Source organism: Erithacus rubecula (genome assembly GCF_903797595.1).
Source record: "Erithacus rubecula genome assembly, chromosome: 15".
NCBI classification, from domain to species: Eukaryota; Metazoa; Chordata; class Aves; order Passeriformes; family Muscicapidae; genus Erithacus; species Erithacus rubecula.
The window spans coordinates 16,464,652-16,480,760 of record NC_136667.1 but is presented as its reverse complement, the minus strand read 5'-3'; the positions used below and the strand labels follow the sequence as shown (position 1 = coordinate 16,480,760).

The 16,109-nt window shown below is 42.4% G+C and overlaps 2 protein-coding genes across 8 annotated transcripts in view; one reads left to right on the top strand and one right to left on the bottom strand.

The window, feature by feature from the left end:
* Positions 1 to 16,109, top strand: part of DCX (doublecortin) — a 115,152-nt gene that overhangs the window by 11,233 nt on the left and 87,810 nt on the right. For 5 of the 7 annotated variants that reach the window (XM_079318794.1, XM_079318798.1, XM_079318793.1 and 2 more), the window contains exons 2-3: positions 848 to 930; positions 5,550 to 5,654. The gene's annotated coding sequence lies outside the window, so the exon portion shown is untranslated. Of the gene's footprint in view, positions 1 to 847; positions 931 to 4,816; positions 4,966 to 5,549; positions 5,655 to 16,109 lie in introns of all 7 variants that reach the window. The other 2 variants (XM_079318796.1, XM_079318795.1) reach the window with 2 other exon arrangements.
* SERTM2 (serine rich and transmembrane domain containing 2) lies at positions 9,706 to 14,217 on the bottom strand. The gene is made up of 2 exons (XM_079318832.1): positions 13,947 to 14,217; positions 9,706 to 10,911 (listed from the first exon to the last, which is right to left on the bottom strand). Exon 2 carries the CDS (start codon positions 10,328 to 10,330, stop codon positions 10,055 to 10,057), a length of 276 nt encoding a protein of 91 aa, XP_079174958.1. The 5' UTR covers positions 10,331 to 10,911; positions 13,947 to 14,217; the 3' UTR covers positions 9,706 to 10,054.

The following is a 16,109-nucleotide window of genomic DNA, read 5'->3' as shown; positions in this document are numbered from 1 at the left end:
CATGGTGAGGAACAGCACCAGGTTCCTTTCCTGTCCCTTTTCAAAGGGATGGAATTGCCTGGCAGCAGCCACACTTATATGTTGACACTTCTGACATAACTAGGAAAATAAATTAATTTTTCTAAAGGTAATGAGCTTGATATTAAAGAATTGATTCATGCCTAAGATCAAAAGGAAATGTCTTCTGAAGGAGTGTCCCATGTTCCTCCAGGGCCTTAGATTTCTGTCATCATAGGCAGAATCATTCCCTTTGGTTTCTGTGAACCTGGAATTTTATTTTTTATTATGTGAGGCAGTGACTTGGTGAGGATTCAGGTAAAATCTTCATTGATTCTGAGATTGGTATTGCACAAAGTACTGCTGGGATATAGTGGTCCCTTACTGTTTTCTGTTTATGAACAACCTACCCCAAGGTGCTAATTAGCTGGAGGAGCTGCATGTACACAGAGCACTGGTTTGTTCCTCTGTAAAAATACATTTGGGGTTGATGTGACTTGGCTTAATTGTGAACATCCTGTGTTTTCTGAAATCAGCAAGGTAACAGCAAAAATTTGCAAGACTGGTGTTTTTCACCTAAAAAACTAATTATATATATTTGGTTAATTCTTAATAGCAACCATTCTCATTAAGGGTTTTTAGATGCAATAAACACATTTAAAGATTTTATTTATCTTCCACAAAATCTGACCATATCTTGTTTGCACTCAATAAAATCTGTTCTTGGGGGTTGGTACCTTTGTTCTGTGGTGGTCATCAGCTATTTTCTCATCCCAGGTGCTGTGCAGGCTGGAAGAAATTCTTCTCTGTGCCTTATTTTAACATGAAAATATAATTTGTGCCATTCCAGGTGTTTTTATTCTGACTTCAAGGATGCCTGAACAAACACAGGGCAAAGCATGGCTGGTTGTAATCTGTGGCTTCTGAGATAAGGTAATGCACATACCTTAAACTCTTAAAAAAATAGAACTGATCTTGTTTTATTTAGCTGAGAGGAAGAAGATTCATGTCAGACTCAGATGAAAGTCTTGAAGATATTTGAGGGTTCTAGATAATAATGATACATCAGTTTTAAATGGAACTCTGTGCTTCAGAAGTGGCTGCAGTAGGAGGAACCAGCATGATCTCCATGGGTTTATGTAACAAAAATGAACCCAAATTACAGTGCATTTTTTCCACTGGGACTTAGCCCATCATTTTGTCTAATTATGGTGTGAATCCCAAAATGGAGAAACCCTTCCTAGTAAAGAACTAATTCCCCCTAGAAATGCTAAAAATCTTAAAGAACTCCAATTATAATGAATTTTGCAATAGCTAAAGAGAGCCTGTGCCAGCCACAGGAAAAAAAAAAGAAACGAAAAACAACAAACAAACAAAAAAACCCAAACCAACCAAACAAACAAACAAAAAAAAAAAAAACCAAAAAAAAACCCCAAAAACCAGAAATACATGAAGGACTAGCCTGGGAGACACAGAAGGAATGTGTAATAGTTTGTATACAAACTCTTATACTTTATCTAGGCTTATACTAAATGAAATGACTGATCTATGAAATGTTACTGTCAATTGATTACTGATGTATTTATTGACATACAATCAAGGAATGTTGTTGGGTCAGAGAAACTTGTCAAGAAAATGGCTGAAAACATGTTCTACACCACTAAGAAATTGTGAAACAATGAGACCAGTAGTTCTGTCATCAGGCATGTTACATCCCAGAATGGTTTTCCTGTGGTCAAGAAGGGAAAAAACTCTGATTTCCTCACTCACAGCCCTATTCTTCAGCCCAAGTTCCAGCATTGATTTGATTGGATTTCTACAGATCTGAGATGGTTCACTGAGCTGCAAAGCTCTGCTGAGGGTTGTTCAAAAGACTGCTGAGTGACAAAAAAGTCAGCAGAGAGGAGAGCTGCAAGGCTGCTTTGGCACAAAGGAGCATGAGAATGACAAAAATTGGGCTGTGGTCACTTGGGGATGAAAACTCCACATACATGTATTTTATTTTGCTTGATGTTCTCTTATGAGATTAAAACCAGCAGTATTAAATAAAGAGGCAATGTTTAATATTGAAATTGCCTTCCCCAGCTGTCTGGTGAAATTGAATCCAGACTCTTATTTTCCTTTAATAGAATGCAATATATGTTCATACTTCATAACACTGAATGAAAGATCTTTCTGACTCACTTACAAGAAAGAATAATCAGCCTTCCCCAGAGCAAGACTGCATTTATTTACAGATTGGTCTGCTAAAAAAACCCAAACCAAATGATGATTACTGCTGCAAGACGGTACCTTGGGAAGTGAAAACGTGGTACAGCTGGATCTAATCACCTGAGGGAGTGACAACAGCTCTCAAGGCTTCCTGGCTGTAGAGGTGTTTGTCATGTTTGTCTTTCCTTCAAAGAAACCATTGAGAGAATTTATTCACCCAGAAAGACAAAATCTCTGTTAGACAAAACCTTGCAACTCTCAGATCTTCCTGCTTCAAGAACACTGAACTCAAACCATGTAGCAACAGTCTAGAGAGAGCTGGTTGTTTTCTCCTTATTTTACCTTTAAATTACATTCAAATATTTTATCTAGATAATTCCTTGCTACCAGTTTCCCGTGTTCTTCTGAGAGTGGTTGTCACAGTGATGTGCCAAGGTAAATGGAAGGAGCAGCACATGGAATGTGCTGAGGCCAACTGGCACACCAAGCTGTGCTTGCTGTAGCTGAACTCAGTGGAAGGGTCTTCCTGCTTGTCCAAAAAGATTTTTAAAGCAGGCCATACCTAGAAAAAGCTGACTCAAGGTCTGTCTGCACTCCCAAGTCCTAGGCTGGCAGTGCAGCTTGGACTCCTGCATTTGGTTTGGCTGTTTCTGGTTTCTCTGCTGACTGCTGTGAGGGAGGTCACATTGCTCTGAAGTGAGAAGTGACTGGTGCTTTTGTCTGATTTGTAATAACAAAAACCATGTATTTTTACTTTCTATGAACATCACTGGCAGTCTGCTGTGATTCATTCCTGATTTACCCTGTGGCTGTTTTGTTTGGGTTCAATTGGACCATGATGAAAACAGTAGGAGAAAGCTACAGTCACACATCCATCCACAGCAGACTTTCCTTGGCCTTGCACACCTCTTACATGGATTCATATTCTCTAAATGAAGTCATGGGTACTTGTGTGCCTGCATGAACTGGACACTCTGACCTAAAGTTTTCATAAGTATCTCACTCTGTTCCCTGCTCTTGAGGTGTGAACAATTCTTCTGCTCTCAAGTTTCTCAGGGGGATAAAAAAAAAAAAAAAAAAGAGGCAACAGTGTTGAGCTAATCAGTGTGCATAAGATGGAAAGGCTTATCTGAGCTTTTAAGTGACAGAAGTGACACCAAATGTAAAGGTGATGTCTACAAGCTTTATGTCTGAAGTGTGACTTGCCCATGGATTTGGAAAGTAGCTTTCTAGAGAAAGGCCTTCAAGACATCCCACTACTCCAAAGTCTGATAAACTGTTCCTAATCTCTTTGTGATTGCTGCTGTCCAGCATGGGCCTTGAAAGCACTGAATTTCCACAAAAAGAGTTTCCTTTTGTGGATGTTTTAAGAGTTCAAAGCCAGCAAAATTCATTGAAAATGTAGAAATAGAAAAAAATCTCACCTAGGCTAGGTATGCACTCAGTCTGTCAGCATTTATTTTCCAAATTGCTTTGCAGCAAATTATTATTCATCTGAGCAGTGTGAGTGGAGGGAAGCAGGTCAGCAGAACAATGATGTATCTATAGAAAATTGATGGATAGTTACCAGCAAAAGTCAAACAAAGGAAAAGCAGCCTCAGCATTCTGATCCCAGGGGTTTCTTCCTGAGAAGCTTGCAGAAGTGCAGATGGAGAATGCTGCTGTGCTGTGGTTATCTGTTACCCATCCCTTCAGTGGTCATGCTCTAAAACAATAAACAGCTTGGAAATTCAGTACAGCATTAACCCAAACTAGGTGCATCCAGGGTGCTTCCTGATTTCCTCTGTTTTCTTGACACAAACAACAAGAAGTCACTTTTCTTCCCCTCTAGGTGCCAACAAGAAGTGCAAACTTTATGTGTGGCATTCCCATCCTGAGAGAGTCAGTGCTGAAAGGGCTGTTCAGAGCTTTCCCAAGGTGTGAAAGCTCCAGAAATGTGAAATGTGAAATGAAAAATTTGTGAACAACAGCAAACCCACGTCAGTTTGGTTCTGCAGTGACAAGCTTTAAGATTTGCCACTGAGTTCACTGCAGCAACCTCACCCCAGCCCAGATCTGAATTTCCTGGGGCTTTAAGTGCTGGTTATGCCACAGCAACTTGGACAGGTCCCTATCCCCTGAAGATTGTGGAGTAACATTACAAAAAGTGCATGTTAACTTCTGGGAGCATGGATTAGTCTGAATTAGAATTGCTAAGGCATAAGGAGTCAGCTGGAAACACTCACTTGGGAGTTCTGGGCCAAAGACAGAATTCTGATATGGGAAGAAGAATGGGAAGCTGGAGGATGCCAAAGCCTGTGCTGCACTCAAATCCAGCTCATGGCTCTGTGCTGTCCTGTAAAGAGTTTCCCAAGGCAGCACTTACTTGCCCACACAGTTCAAAGGGTAGCCCAGGGCCAGTTTGCTTCCAAATCTCCCCTGCATTGTAAGGAAAAGCTGCTCTGCCTGTTTGCTCACACAGGGGGGCACACAGAAATATCCCAGAGGGGTCCTACTTGATCATTCAGCATTGCTGGGGTTTTTTTGTTATTGGTGCTGTTGGTAATTTTTTGGGGTGTTTTTTTTTTTGTTATTTTTTCATAAAACTACATAAGTAAACTTCTTCCAGTAGTTATTGTGGTGGCAGTGTTTGGGGATGTGGAAGAGGAACTGGCATCAGGAGAACAGCCCAGCTTAAGAAAGATAAATTTCTTGCTTACAGAGAACAACAGATTTAAAGCATCAAAGTATGTTGCTGAGCTCTCATTTGGCTTTCAGGTGCCTTTTGTTGTCTCATAATTGATTTGTATTAAATGGTACTGTGAGAGTAGGACTATGGCCATGCAGAGAGAATTAATGCACAGAGAGTCAGCTTAGGAAGTCTGTGGCTATTAGCTTGATCAAATTATACTTTGGAAATGGGTTAATAAATCTAGAGGAGAAGGGAGGGAGGAGAAGGTCTTTTGAATTATTCATCATTTGTTTGACAAGTTTACATAGCCATGAAATGCAGGTGGGAGTAGAAAGAGTGGGTTATTTATTAGTTACATATGAATTGCACAGACCTTTCCCTCTTGCAGCCAGATCTGCTTTCACAACTTAGCTTTGATTACAGCTGGACAAATTATTTTTGCCTTCAGCTGAAAACATTCTAAGTACCTTTGAAAAATCAAATCCATCTAAATTCAAATCCAGTTTATTTTTTTCACTCTTCACATCAGTCATCTTAGATGATACTTTATTCTTGATAATTAAAGGACTGAGGAGGAAATGTTCATATAGCACATTCTGGAGAGCAAATGTGCAAGAAACCAAATTATCATTGTGGGTTTTTATCTTTATTTTGATATCTGTGCCCACAGAATGAACACCAGGATTTGAAGACTGCTCTTACTCTTTCTGGAACTTCACAGCCTTCTGGAGAAGTCTGAGGAAAGTGAATATCTGAGAGGACTTTATGGGGTAAAGTTTTTTTGGGAGATGGGATGCAGTTCCTTTTTGTGAAAAAATGTGAAATCTGTGTCAGAAACCATAACTGAAAATACCTTCCCCAACCCACAAGTATTTTTTCTTAACATTCTGTGCAGTCTTTTTTTGAACCCACTGCAAAGATCCAGCAGATTTCACCATCTCTTGCTTTATTTTTCCACCAAAATGTCAACATTTGAGTCTACAGCTCATGTACCAACAAAATACTGTTTGGGATTTCCCCTTTCCAGATATATCTGCATCTGAATTTTTAATCATGAATGCCATTGTACAACTGCCCACTTTTTGCAGGGCACATGAATAAACTGTGAACAGGCTTTCTTTCCTTTCCAGAATTAAGCAGAATGTAGGCACACAAAGATGTATCTTTGAAAAAAAAAAATACAACCATCACAATTTTACCTCACTTGTAGCACAGCAGGTGATTTGTGTCAGCAGAGGAGTTGTCTGCATGTCTCCTGCTCTCCAACCTGCTTAAAGCTGGAGCTCTCTACACTTCTCATAAGCAGTTACCTCAGCACTGACTGCAGGGTAAGGATATGTAAATTCCTAATTAGGACAAGTCACACATCTAAGTTTTCATTAATGCTCTCAGTTAAATGGATGGGTGACTTCACATAATTTTTAGGTTTTGAACGTTTTTTGTTTGTTTTTCAAGTAAAATCCAGAAAGGTCCTTTGGGAAGGATCAAGGATCAGGGTTGATCCTCTGCTGACTTATGCTGTTTGCAAAATCAAGTTTTTCTCTGCAGCCCTGAGAGAATATGAAAATATTAATGTTTATTCTGACATAGAGAAGGAACATATTCTACATATCAACCCTTTCTGCTGGATACTTAAGGGTCTGTTAATATAGAAAATTCCTGCTTGTGGATGGATGAGATTACTCAAGGACTAATCCTGTATGGTTTGGGGAGTCACACCATACTCCTGACAGCTCCCAGACTGAGAGCCCTGGGAGATTTGGGAGCACTGGTGGCTTTTTGGTGACAGGAGGCTCTCTCTGGCCTCACAGCCCCACCAGGGGTGGTGATGCTCAGGTGTTTTCTGTTCCTTCACAACAAGAGGTGGCTGTTTTCCCTGCAGGCAGGGCATGGAGGAGGTGAGGAATTTACTCCATACTCCATTTGTTTCCAGTGTCTGATGGGGGTAAGGATGGGGGCAAACTGCTGGTTCAAATAATGTTCACACAGACTGCTAGAGGGTTTTCTTGCCGGGACACTCCCTGTGGCCAGCAGTAGGTTTGGAATGGTGGCACCACTTGAGGCTTTTTGTGAGCTGGTTCTTCAGATCCACAGGTGGGAATGTACAGAGCAGTCAGTGACTCACCACTCCGCCTCTTTATTTTTGTAAAAAAACCCATTGTCTACAGCAGATGGACAAGTGGGAAGGGAACAGCCTGCAGGAGGGGAAGGGAATGGCTGTGAGACCTGAACTGCTCCAAGATGCAGCAAAACTGTCCAAAAGTTCTAACTTAAAGCCAAAGAATGCCAAACTCACTAGAGGCCACCCACCAAACACATCTCAACAGTCTTTTTTCCCAGACACATCCTTCAGGTCTGGGACACTGCAAATGATAATGAAAAGAAGGGAAAGGTATTCTTCTATTTCTCAGTGGGAAAGAGTTTAAAATACATTGGCATTGTACAGACAAATGAGGTACATTGAGTGCCACTGGAGTGTAGATATATCAAGTGGGACAGAGACTTGATGTGAAATGGAGCTCTAGAAAGGAAAACTTGTCATTCCGTGTGATAGATAGGGCTGCCTTCCATAAGAATACTATATAAAAATACCCAGTCTGCCCAAAGATACCATCTGATACATAAAGAGATTACTCATTTATTTAAAGGATAGTTATTGAATAAGTTTTAAAGTGTTGTGAGACTCTTCTGAATTAACATTCCCTAGTGTGATGGAAAGAAGCTCAGTCCTGTCCTGTACCTCAGGGGCCATTCTGGCTGAGATCAGAGCACTCAGAATTTGATACTGTCATTTTCCATCAGTAAGTCTGATATTTTATGTCAATAAAAGCCTGTCAATAAAAGCTGAGTCTGTCCTGCAGACTCTTGGATACAAGGCTTTTCTGCAGATAGTTGTGCTGGGAAGCTAATGTGGTTTAGTTGCTAATTTGGCATTCTAGAATATTTCAGGTCTAGGTAAGTCATAAGTTTAGAATGGAGAAATTTTCCAGGGTAAGTCAGATGCTGAGCCTGGGCCAGGCTGCCTCAGTGACTGACACACACCAAACCAATTTGAGCAGCTTAGATTGTTGTTAATTTTAAATGTCATTGACTAACTCAGTAGCCATCTGTCTTAGTTTGATTAATATCCTGATCATCACACACAATTCTGGCTCTTGTGCAGTACTGCGAGTCCAGGAGCCAATCTTCAGAGGTGGTGTGGAGCCACCATCCTGCCTGGTGCTGTCCCCACAGAGGATTACCTGCATCCTGCCATTTTTCCAGGAAAGCACAGCCAAGTATGGCATGGAGAGACATTGCTGAGAGTGATTTTTTTTTTTTTTTTGCTGTATTCCTTCACACAATCCCTGTTCTAGTTCACTGTCCCAAGCCAGTTGGACAGGTTTGGAGCAACCTGGGATAGTGGAAGTTTCCCCTGCCCATGGCTGGGGGTAGAACAAGATGGTTTAAGGTCCTTTCTGACCCAAACCATTCTGTGCTTCACAGATGTAAGGGTTAATGAAGTAAAAAGGAATTATTCAGTAGCAGGAAGCAATGTTTGAATGTTTTTCTACTCAATACATCAATGAAAAATAGCACTAGTCCTGCCCATGGATCCAGTGCATCCTGTGGGGATGTTACTTGTCATTCTGCTTCCCCCTGCCAATTATCTGTAAAAGCCCATTTTAGCCCAAAGATATTCCCATGCCAAACAGCTCACCCAGGCCTTTAAAGGTAACCAAAAAGCCTGCTGTACACAGAGCATTTAAAGAAAAATTTCATGCTACTATCACAGATCCATGTGACAGTGTTTTCTCTAATTTTACACTGGTTTGTGTTAGGGCTTTACACTTTTACACTTGGAGAGAGGAGAACTGGCAAATAAGAGTGTATGTACATGTGGGATACATCCAGGGGATTTTATTGCTGAACTAGAGTTAGACTGTAATAAAGTGGATAAGCTGTGTAAAATACCTGCCCTTTAGAGATGTGGCTGAAACAATTCACTGAAGGTTTTTCTGTGAGGGGCAGTGACTCTCCCAGGAGAGATTTGCCATATTTGGTTCCATCTTTTCCAAAGCCTTCCTCTGTACATCACTCACAGGGCTGGGTCAGATTGTTGTTCCATAAATTCAAATAAACATTTCTTTCCCCCATGTGATTCCATCAGGATATTTGAGTCTTTCAGTGCTCAGTGAGTTTATTTTCCATCTACATCTTCCCTATTAGTCTGTGTCCAAAGCTGTTCCCATTCCTTATTGCAGTGCCAGGCCTGGGCACTTCCTCAGCTTTCTTTGGAAGAAAACAAATGCAAAAAACTTTGGAAGAACTCATCTGTCTTTAGAGGAAGAAAACTCAATATGGATATGAGAGAACATGTTATTATGAACTTGAGTCTGTTAGGAGAGCAATGTCAATTAGGGTCTCAAAACTTAAAATGCATTTTAATTACTGAGTGATACTGGTGAGCCTAAAAGCCATAAAATGTTTGTATTCAGCTCAGTTAATGTAAGGAGGACTAAGGAAGAGGTAGAGTGTCCATTAAGTTTTTTACTCATTCCCTGCTGCTGCTGCTTCTTTTTATTTTAAACCTTGCTTAAATTTTGGCTTTATTCTTTTTCCTCTTTAAAGTTCTGACCCTTTTTGATACCTGGTGTGCAACTATTCACTAAATGGGCTCTAAAGTCGGAAAGATGTGGCTCCAGCAGGTGATGAAACATTCCTATATTTATGAAACTCCATTGTTTAATTGCCATTCAAGTTTAAAAGGAGAACAATTTAATGTTTTCCTTATTAAAAGGGAGAAATGCTTGAGATTTTTTGAGCCACTGACAATTTCTGGGTGTACCCCGTTTTACCACTTAAACTTTTTTGATTCAGAGCGAGAAGTCAGTAGACAGGATCCAGGACACATTCTGCTGTGTTTCTCTGGGATTTTTGGCTGTCATTAATGTGGTTTTTAGATTTTTAGAGGGCTGTGAGCCTTCCCTGACAGCAGCAGGTTTCTGTAATGTCGATTTTAGGGAGGCTGCTGCACACTTACTGCCCGTGGTGCCAACAGCCAGTGACACTCCCCAGATGCTGCTGAGGATTGTGGTGCTCAACAGGCAGCCAGAGCATCTTTCCACCACCTTTTGCTGAACAAAACACCTTTCCCAAGCACTAAAACACCTTTCCCTCTTTGCTGTGGGCTCCCTAAGTGCTGGGGATCCTGCTGTGCATCTCCACGTCCGTGAACTGCTGCGCGTTCTCGGTGCTCTCTGGGGAGGTGATGGGGGACACCACGTGCTTCAGGCGCAGGAGCATGGAGAAAAGCAGGATCAGGAGCAGGGCCAGGAGGGTTAGGAACAACCCCACATACACATAGAGGCCAGAATATTTGTCTGCTGCTGTGTCTACTTCTGTAGCCAGAGTCGGGAGGTGGACGCGACCAGTCAGGTTTCCACGGAACTTGAAATAAATCTCAGTCATTGCTCTCTGTCAGCTTTGGTCCATTTTCCCAATTTGCCTTCAGATCTCCTGTCTCACCAGACTCACAGAGGGGGTCAGGAGAGGAAGCTTAGCACAGATGGCATGATGGCTTCAGTGTGAGGTGCTGCATCCTCTCAGTGTCAAGGCTGCTGCTCACACAGTGGAGCAAACTGTGAGGGACGAGCCTTTGCAAACCACTTTGCACGTTGCTGTCATAATGACAACGAGCATCACACTTGTGCTTAACACTTCCTTCTGGCTTTTATTTCATCCTAAAAATACTCTGGGCCTCCTTTTGGTAGGTCACCTCCTTTGGGTAGTGAAAAGCTTTGGTCCTTCTCTCAAGCTGAGCTGTGAAGGTTTGCAGAACTTTGGTCTTTGCAAGTGTTGTTTTTCAGAGTGAGCAATCAGCTTTCTGCCAGCTTCTCTCTTCCCACAGCAGGTGGTTTATCCTTGGGTGAGCTGGGGAAGGTTGCTTTCTGCTTTGCCAAATGTCTGGGGGATCTCTTCTCTCCTAATTCAGGGCTTAAGGAGTATGGAGCTCTGAGTTTCTCATTAGGAACAGTCAAAAAGTTGGCTTTCTAAAGGGAAAAAAATGAGAGAGAGAGAGAAATGACACCAGGTACCAAAACAGCCCAGGCTGGATGTGGTATCTTTAGAGCAAATAGATCAGAAAACCCCTGTCATGCTCCTGTGAGACACTCTGAGGAGAAGCACTGGGTATTTAACTTTAGAAAAACACCATGCACATCTAATTATAATGTCCTCACTGGTAACTCCTTACTTAAAGGTACAAGAAGGCCCCACAGGCTGTGGAATCAGATGTCAGAGAGGAAGGGGAGATGTGAATGCAATCAGTGTTTTTCACCACGTGTCTCATTTATTGTGTATCAGCACACCCTCTTTTCCTGAGGCTGGATGCACCTGGCAGCTGTGCAGAGCCCTACCTGTCCCCCTGGAGCCACTCTGCTGCAGGATGTGACAGTTCCCTCACCTCCTGGAAGCAGAACTTACTAGAAATTGAGGTAATCTTAACATTTTAGCAGCTTTAGTTCTTCCAGCTGGAAACAGAAAATGAAAATGCTGAAATTTCACTGTAAATGGTGCATCATGTTCTGCTCTGATAAGACTAGAATTTTGGTTTTAGCTGAAACAAAAATGAAAGCACACTGAACAAACTGATGGAATCAATTATAATGTCCACTGCCTATAAACCTACATGAGATGCAAACAGAATAATATTAACATGGTAATATGCTGTGATAATCAGAATAAATGAAACATTAGGTCAATATGATAAAAGCTCTGACGTGACATTTCACCTAAAGGACATATTGCTGCAAGACATTTTGGCTTTCAAGGGACTCAAATTTTCACTACAAGCTGCTTTGGCTCATGTGATAAGGAAATATCTGATGTGCTGAGTTTTTGGAGAAGGGACATGCGGACTTGGATACACTTTGCCTCCCAGCTCCTTCTTCAGTACCAAAGCATTTGAGATAACAGCTATCCAGTTTGGGGAATACTGAAGCAGATCCTGCTCAGTAATAAACTGGCTCAAATTGCTGATTGAAAAAATGACCTGGGGATTTGAATTGTGCAGTCCCTGTGTGGGCTGGGGACTCTGAGCTGTGCTCTGTGTAGGAGGCTGTGGGCAACTCCCAGTTTTTGCAGGGACTGACCCAGCCCCTCTGGATCCAGGTATTGTGGCAGAGGGTTTGGTGCTGATGCAGAAGTATGGGCAGGGCAGCCAGAGCTCTTTTGCTCTCAGTTATAGGGCAATAACTGTGATTTTCACACTTGGAATCTATAAATGGAAATTCTTCCCCCGTGAAGAATATTCTCATGTTACACAGCAGGTGGGAAATGGAGGGTGTGAGGGTAACTGTATTAAATTCTGCTCTTACAATATGATTTCTCTGCTGATAATGAAGTGCAACCAGTCTGGAATCTGACACTTGTGTGAGTTAAAGTACAGAGCAATGTCTTTGCCCATCCCATCTGCTCTGTTACTGAGAGAAAAAGCCAGAGCTGGTTTCTCTCCTTAACGAGCAGAGAGCCTAATGGCTTTATATCCTTCATAAAATTAAACTGTAGAATGCTAAGGACGTTAGTCTGAAGTTCAATAATTAGCTATGAGCCAAGATGTTGAATTAGTAAAGCTCAGCTGGGCATTTATTGATAAAGGGAGCAGATTAATAGTAAGAAGTATTAGCAATGGGGAGCTGGCACTGTTTGGGGTTTTTTTTAGGCTCAACTATAGATTTGTCAGAAGTAATGAACTATTAAGACTATTGAAAGCTGCAGCATTAACTGCATCTTCTCCAGAAATTAGCCAGAAATAATTCAATAGCTCCAGGCAACCCCAAGGATTTTTGCTTTTCAATCTACCAATTACCCCATTGAGCACATCTCTTTGGATACCAGTAGATTTAGATTTTGTACACTCTCCTTTAAGGAATAGAAGCTGAATGACTGTAGAGACCAACATGATGTGAAAATAGGTAGTGCTCAATAATTCTGTGTGTAAAGCAGGTCAGGCTGTAACTGTGTATGACTGGGATTAGAGGAGGCAGAAGCTCACTGGTTACCATGAGGAGCCTCATGGACACAGGAACATTCCCTGTGATCTCAGTTTCCAAGATTTAGTCACTCTCTGGCTCAACAATGCTCCATTTCTGAGTGATCACTGGTGCTCAGTGGGTGCAGATTGATTCCAAGCAGACGCTTGGGGCTTTTTTATCAGTTTGTGGCTTTTTTTAATCAGGGATTTAAAAAAAGACAAACCCAAACCCAACACATTTCATTTAATAAAAATCTGTAGTGAAAATAGAAGCCTTCACACACAACAGGAGAAGGGTTTTTTCCCAGAGTGTGTCACCAAGCCAGAAAAATCATCATCCAAAACTTCATGGGCACTGACATTACCAGCCTCCCACTGCAGCTCCCAGGGTCTGGGGAGTGTTTATGAAGCCTGCATTGCTCCTCTCTGCACATTTGGAGGTCACAGGGGAGCAAAAAGAAAGATTTCCCCCCCAAACAGTGCACACAGGCAGTACAAACTGATCCTGCAGCTGCAGTAAATGTTTTTGTCTTGCCCACCTGCTTCTTTCTACTCCCACATTCAGTGTGAGCACCACTTGCCAGCACAGCATCTCTGAAAGTGCAGGCAACTTTCCTGAGTTCCCCTGTGCCTCTCCTCCCACTCTGGCTCTTACACACAGGTAAGTGGGACAAAATAAAGCAATTATTTGTGTAGCTTCTTCAAGTGCACCCACCTGGTTGACAAGTACAGGATGGTTTGGGGCTGAACACACAGCACCAGGTGTGTTCTGTGTAGGTCACCTTTACAGAAAAATATCAGCACTGAAGAAAGGCAAAGAAAACGTCAAAACTATCAATTATTATCAATTATCAATTATCAAATATCAATTCCATTCATGGCTTGCATTTTCTGCCTCAGATCCAGGGAGGGTGTGAGAGGTGGATGAGAGGCAGGGGGTGATGGTGTCTCCTCTTCTGGTGGCACAGAGGATATTGTGTTCTCATGCTGAACATGTGTGAGAGTGCTGGCCGTGGTGGTGCATATGGAGAGAAGAGAATAAAGCCCAGTTACCTTTCAGAGCAGGCAGCACTGTTGGGATGAGGCACCAGCTGCTGATTTCCCTGGAACATCTCCTCCAGGTGCAGAAGGGATTCTCTGTCTCACCCGGGAGTCAGGACAGCATCCTTTCAGCCAAGTGCACTTTTCCTGCGGTGCTGTTGATCTCCGTGGCAGGGACGGCTCCTTCTCCCGGTGCTGGGATGTCAGCAGAGCAGCATCACCCTGGCTCCTTTGGCAGGGAGCAGGAGGGGGCGAGGAGCTGGGATGGATGAGGCAGGCAGACCCTCCCCGGCAGCGAGGCAACAGGAGGGGATGAGCCGAGCTCACAGGCACGGGAGGCAGGCTCTGAGCTCAGCTCACTGCAAAGTTTGTGTGAGCCTGGGTTTAACTCCTTCGTGCCTGCTGATTGAGGAGTGAGATGATCCTGGAGGGCTGTGAAACAAATACAGCTTAGCAGTTTCTCTCGTTTTCTGGGGGGTGCAAAGGTTTGGGTTTTTTGTGGGTTTGTTATTTTTCTTTTTTGTTTTTTTTTTTTTTTTTTTTTTTTTTTTTGTTTTTTGTTTGTTTGTTTGTTTTTGGGTGTTTTTTTTTTGGTGTTGTTTTTTTGGGTTTTTTTTTTTTTGTTTTTTTAGATGTTTTGTTTCTGTTTGTTTTTGTTTTTCTGTGCTTTGTGGGGTTTTTTGTGGTTTTTTTGTTGTTACTCTCCCTCCTGGGCTCCTGTCAGGGGCATGGACAATGTCACCTTTCAGCTGAGACCCTCAGGATAATCCCAAACATTTCTCTTTGTTGCTGTAGCTTCTAGTGCATTTTTGTCCCTGTGCCTCTGTTTGGTGCTTTGGGAAAAGCTGTGTTGAATTTGCAGGTCCTGCCTCCCTTGAGTCATTTAAAACTGCAAGAATAAGACAACCCCAACTCTGCAGTGTTGTGGGCACAAAATGATTTTTGCCAATTTACAGAGCACAAGTTTACAGACAAGATGCCACAGAAATGAGGGAGAGGGAGCCAGGGTTGGGTGAGAACCCAAATCAGTGGATCCCTCTGATTGCCACACCTTTGAGCTGCATTTCTTCACCCTCCCAGGCTGACAGTGTGGAAATGTGACAGATGTCAGTTTGGGATGCATTGCAGCTATCCCCAAGGTGCCACCAGCAGAGGAGGTGACCAGCACATGAGATGGAGGAGCCTGTGCAGCTGTGTGCAGCTGGATTGCATGTGCCTCTGTCCCTGTGCCCCAGCAAGGGCTGGAATCACCTTTGTGGGATGAACCTGACAGCCCCACACTGACCTCTGGACTTGTGGGAGTTCCCAGATTGTCTTTCATGACCTGTATTTGGGACACTGGAAGCTTCCCCTCTGAAAAGTAGGTCCCACACAGGGGTTTGGGAAGATGAGTTTGTTCTCTCTCTCTGCAGTTTTCTGTATGACAAAATAGAGACATTTAATCTCCAAACTGTCTCCTAGAATAGTTTTCCCTCTCTGGTTCCCCATGGCCATAGCCTGAGCAGAAGGGCCAAAGGGTAATGAAAGCCAGAGCTGCACAGCTCTTTCATCCTCCTGGGATGCATTATAAATCCATCTCTCTAAAGGCTCTTCAGTCTCTGGAGTTCACAAGCACAGTGTATTATTACAATGCAGCACTCTTTAGATAAATAAAACATAGTCCCTTAAAAGAAACCCCAATTTCTCCATGCTTGTGTGCAGGGATGAACTCTCTGTAAACCAGGACATAAAAAGTGGCTTTGACTGCTGATTTTATTTCATATTTCTTTTGTTGCAATATCAAGTGCTGTCCTCAATATTGCAGTCTATGCCACCATTCCCTGCTAGGCTCATAGCAATGAAAGTACAGTGAAAAAGCAGAAGGAAGACTGTGTATTTTTCTCCTGCAATTGCTACAATTGCTGCTTTACCAACAACCACCTGACAGCACCTCCAGACCCTTGGTACACATCCTTTATTTAAGAAGGAACAAGTGAGAGCTCTGTTTAAGCAGAAATTATGTTGCTGGTTGAATTTATGAGACCCAGAAGAGACAGATAAGTTGAAACCTTGCATCTTTGTTTGCTATGTAATGCTAATGAGCAGTGCTGAAAGGAAAGGCTCTCTCCCTGCCCATGCCATCCAGCTTCTCTGCTCAGCTTTTTCCCCCTTTGTTAATTTTGCAGTAAATTATCT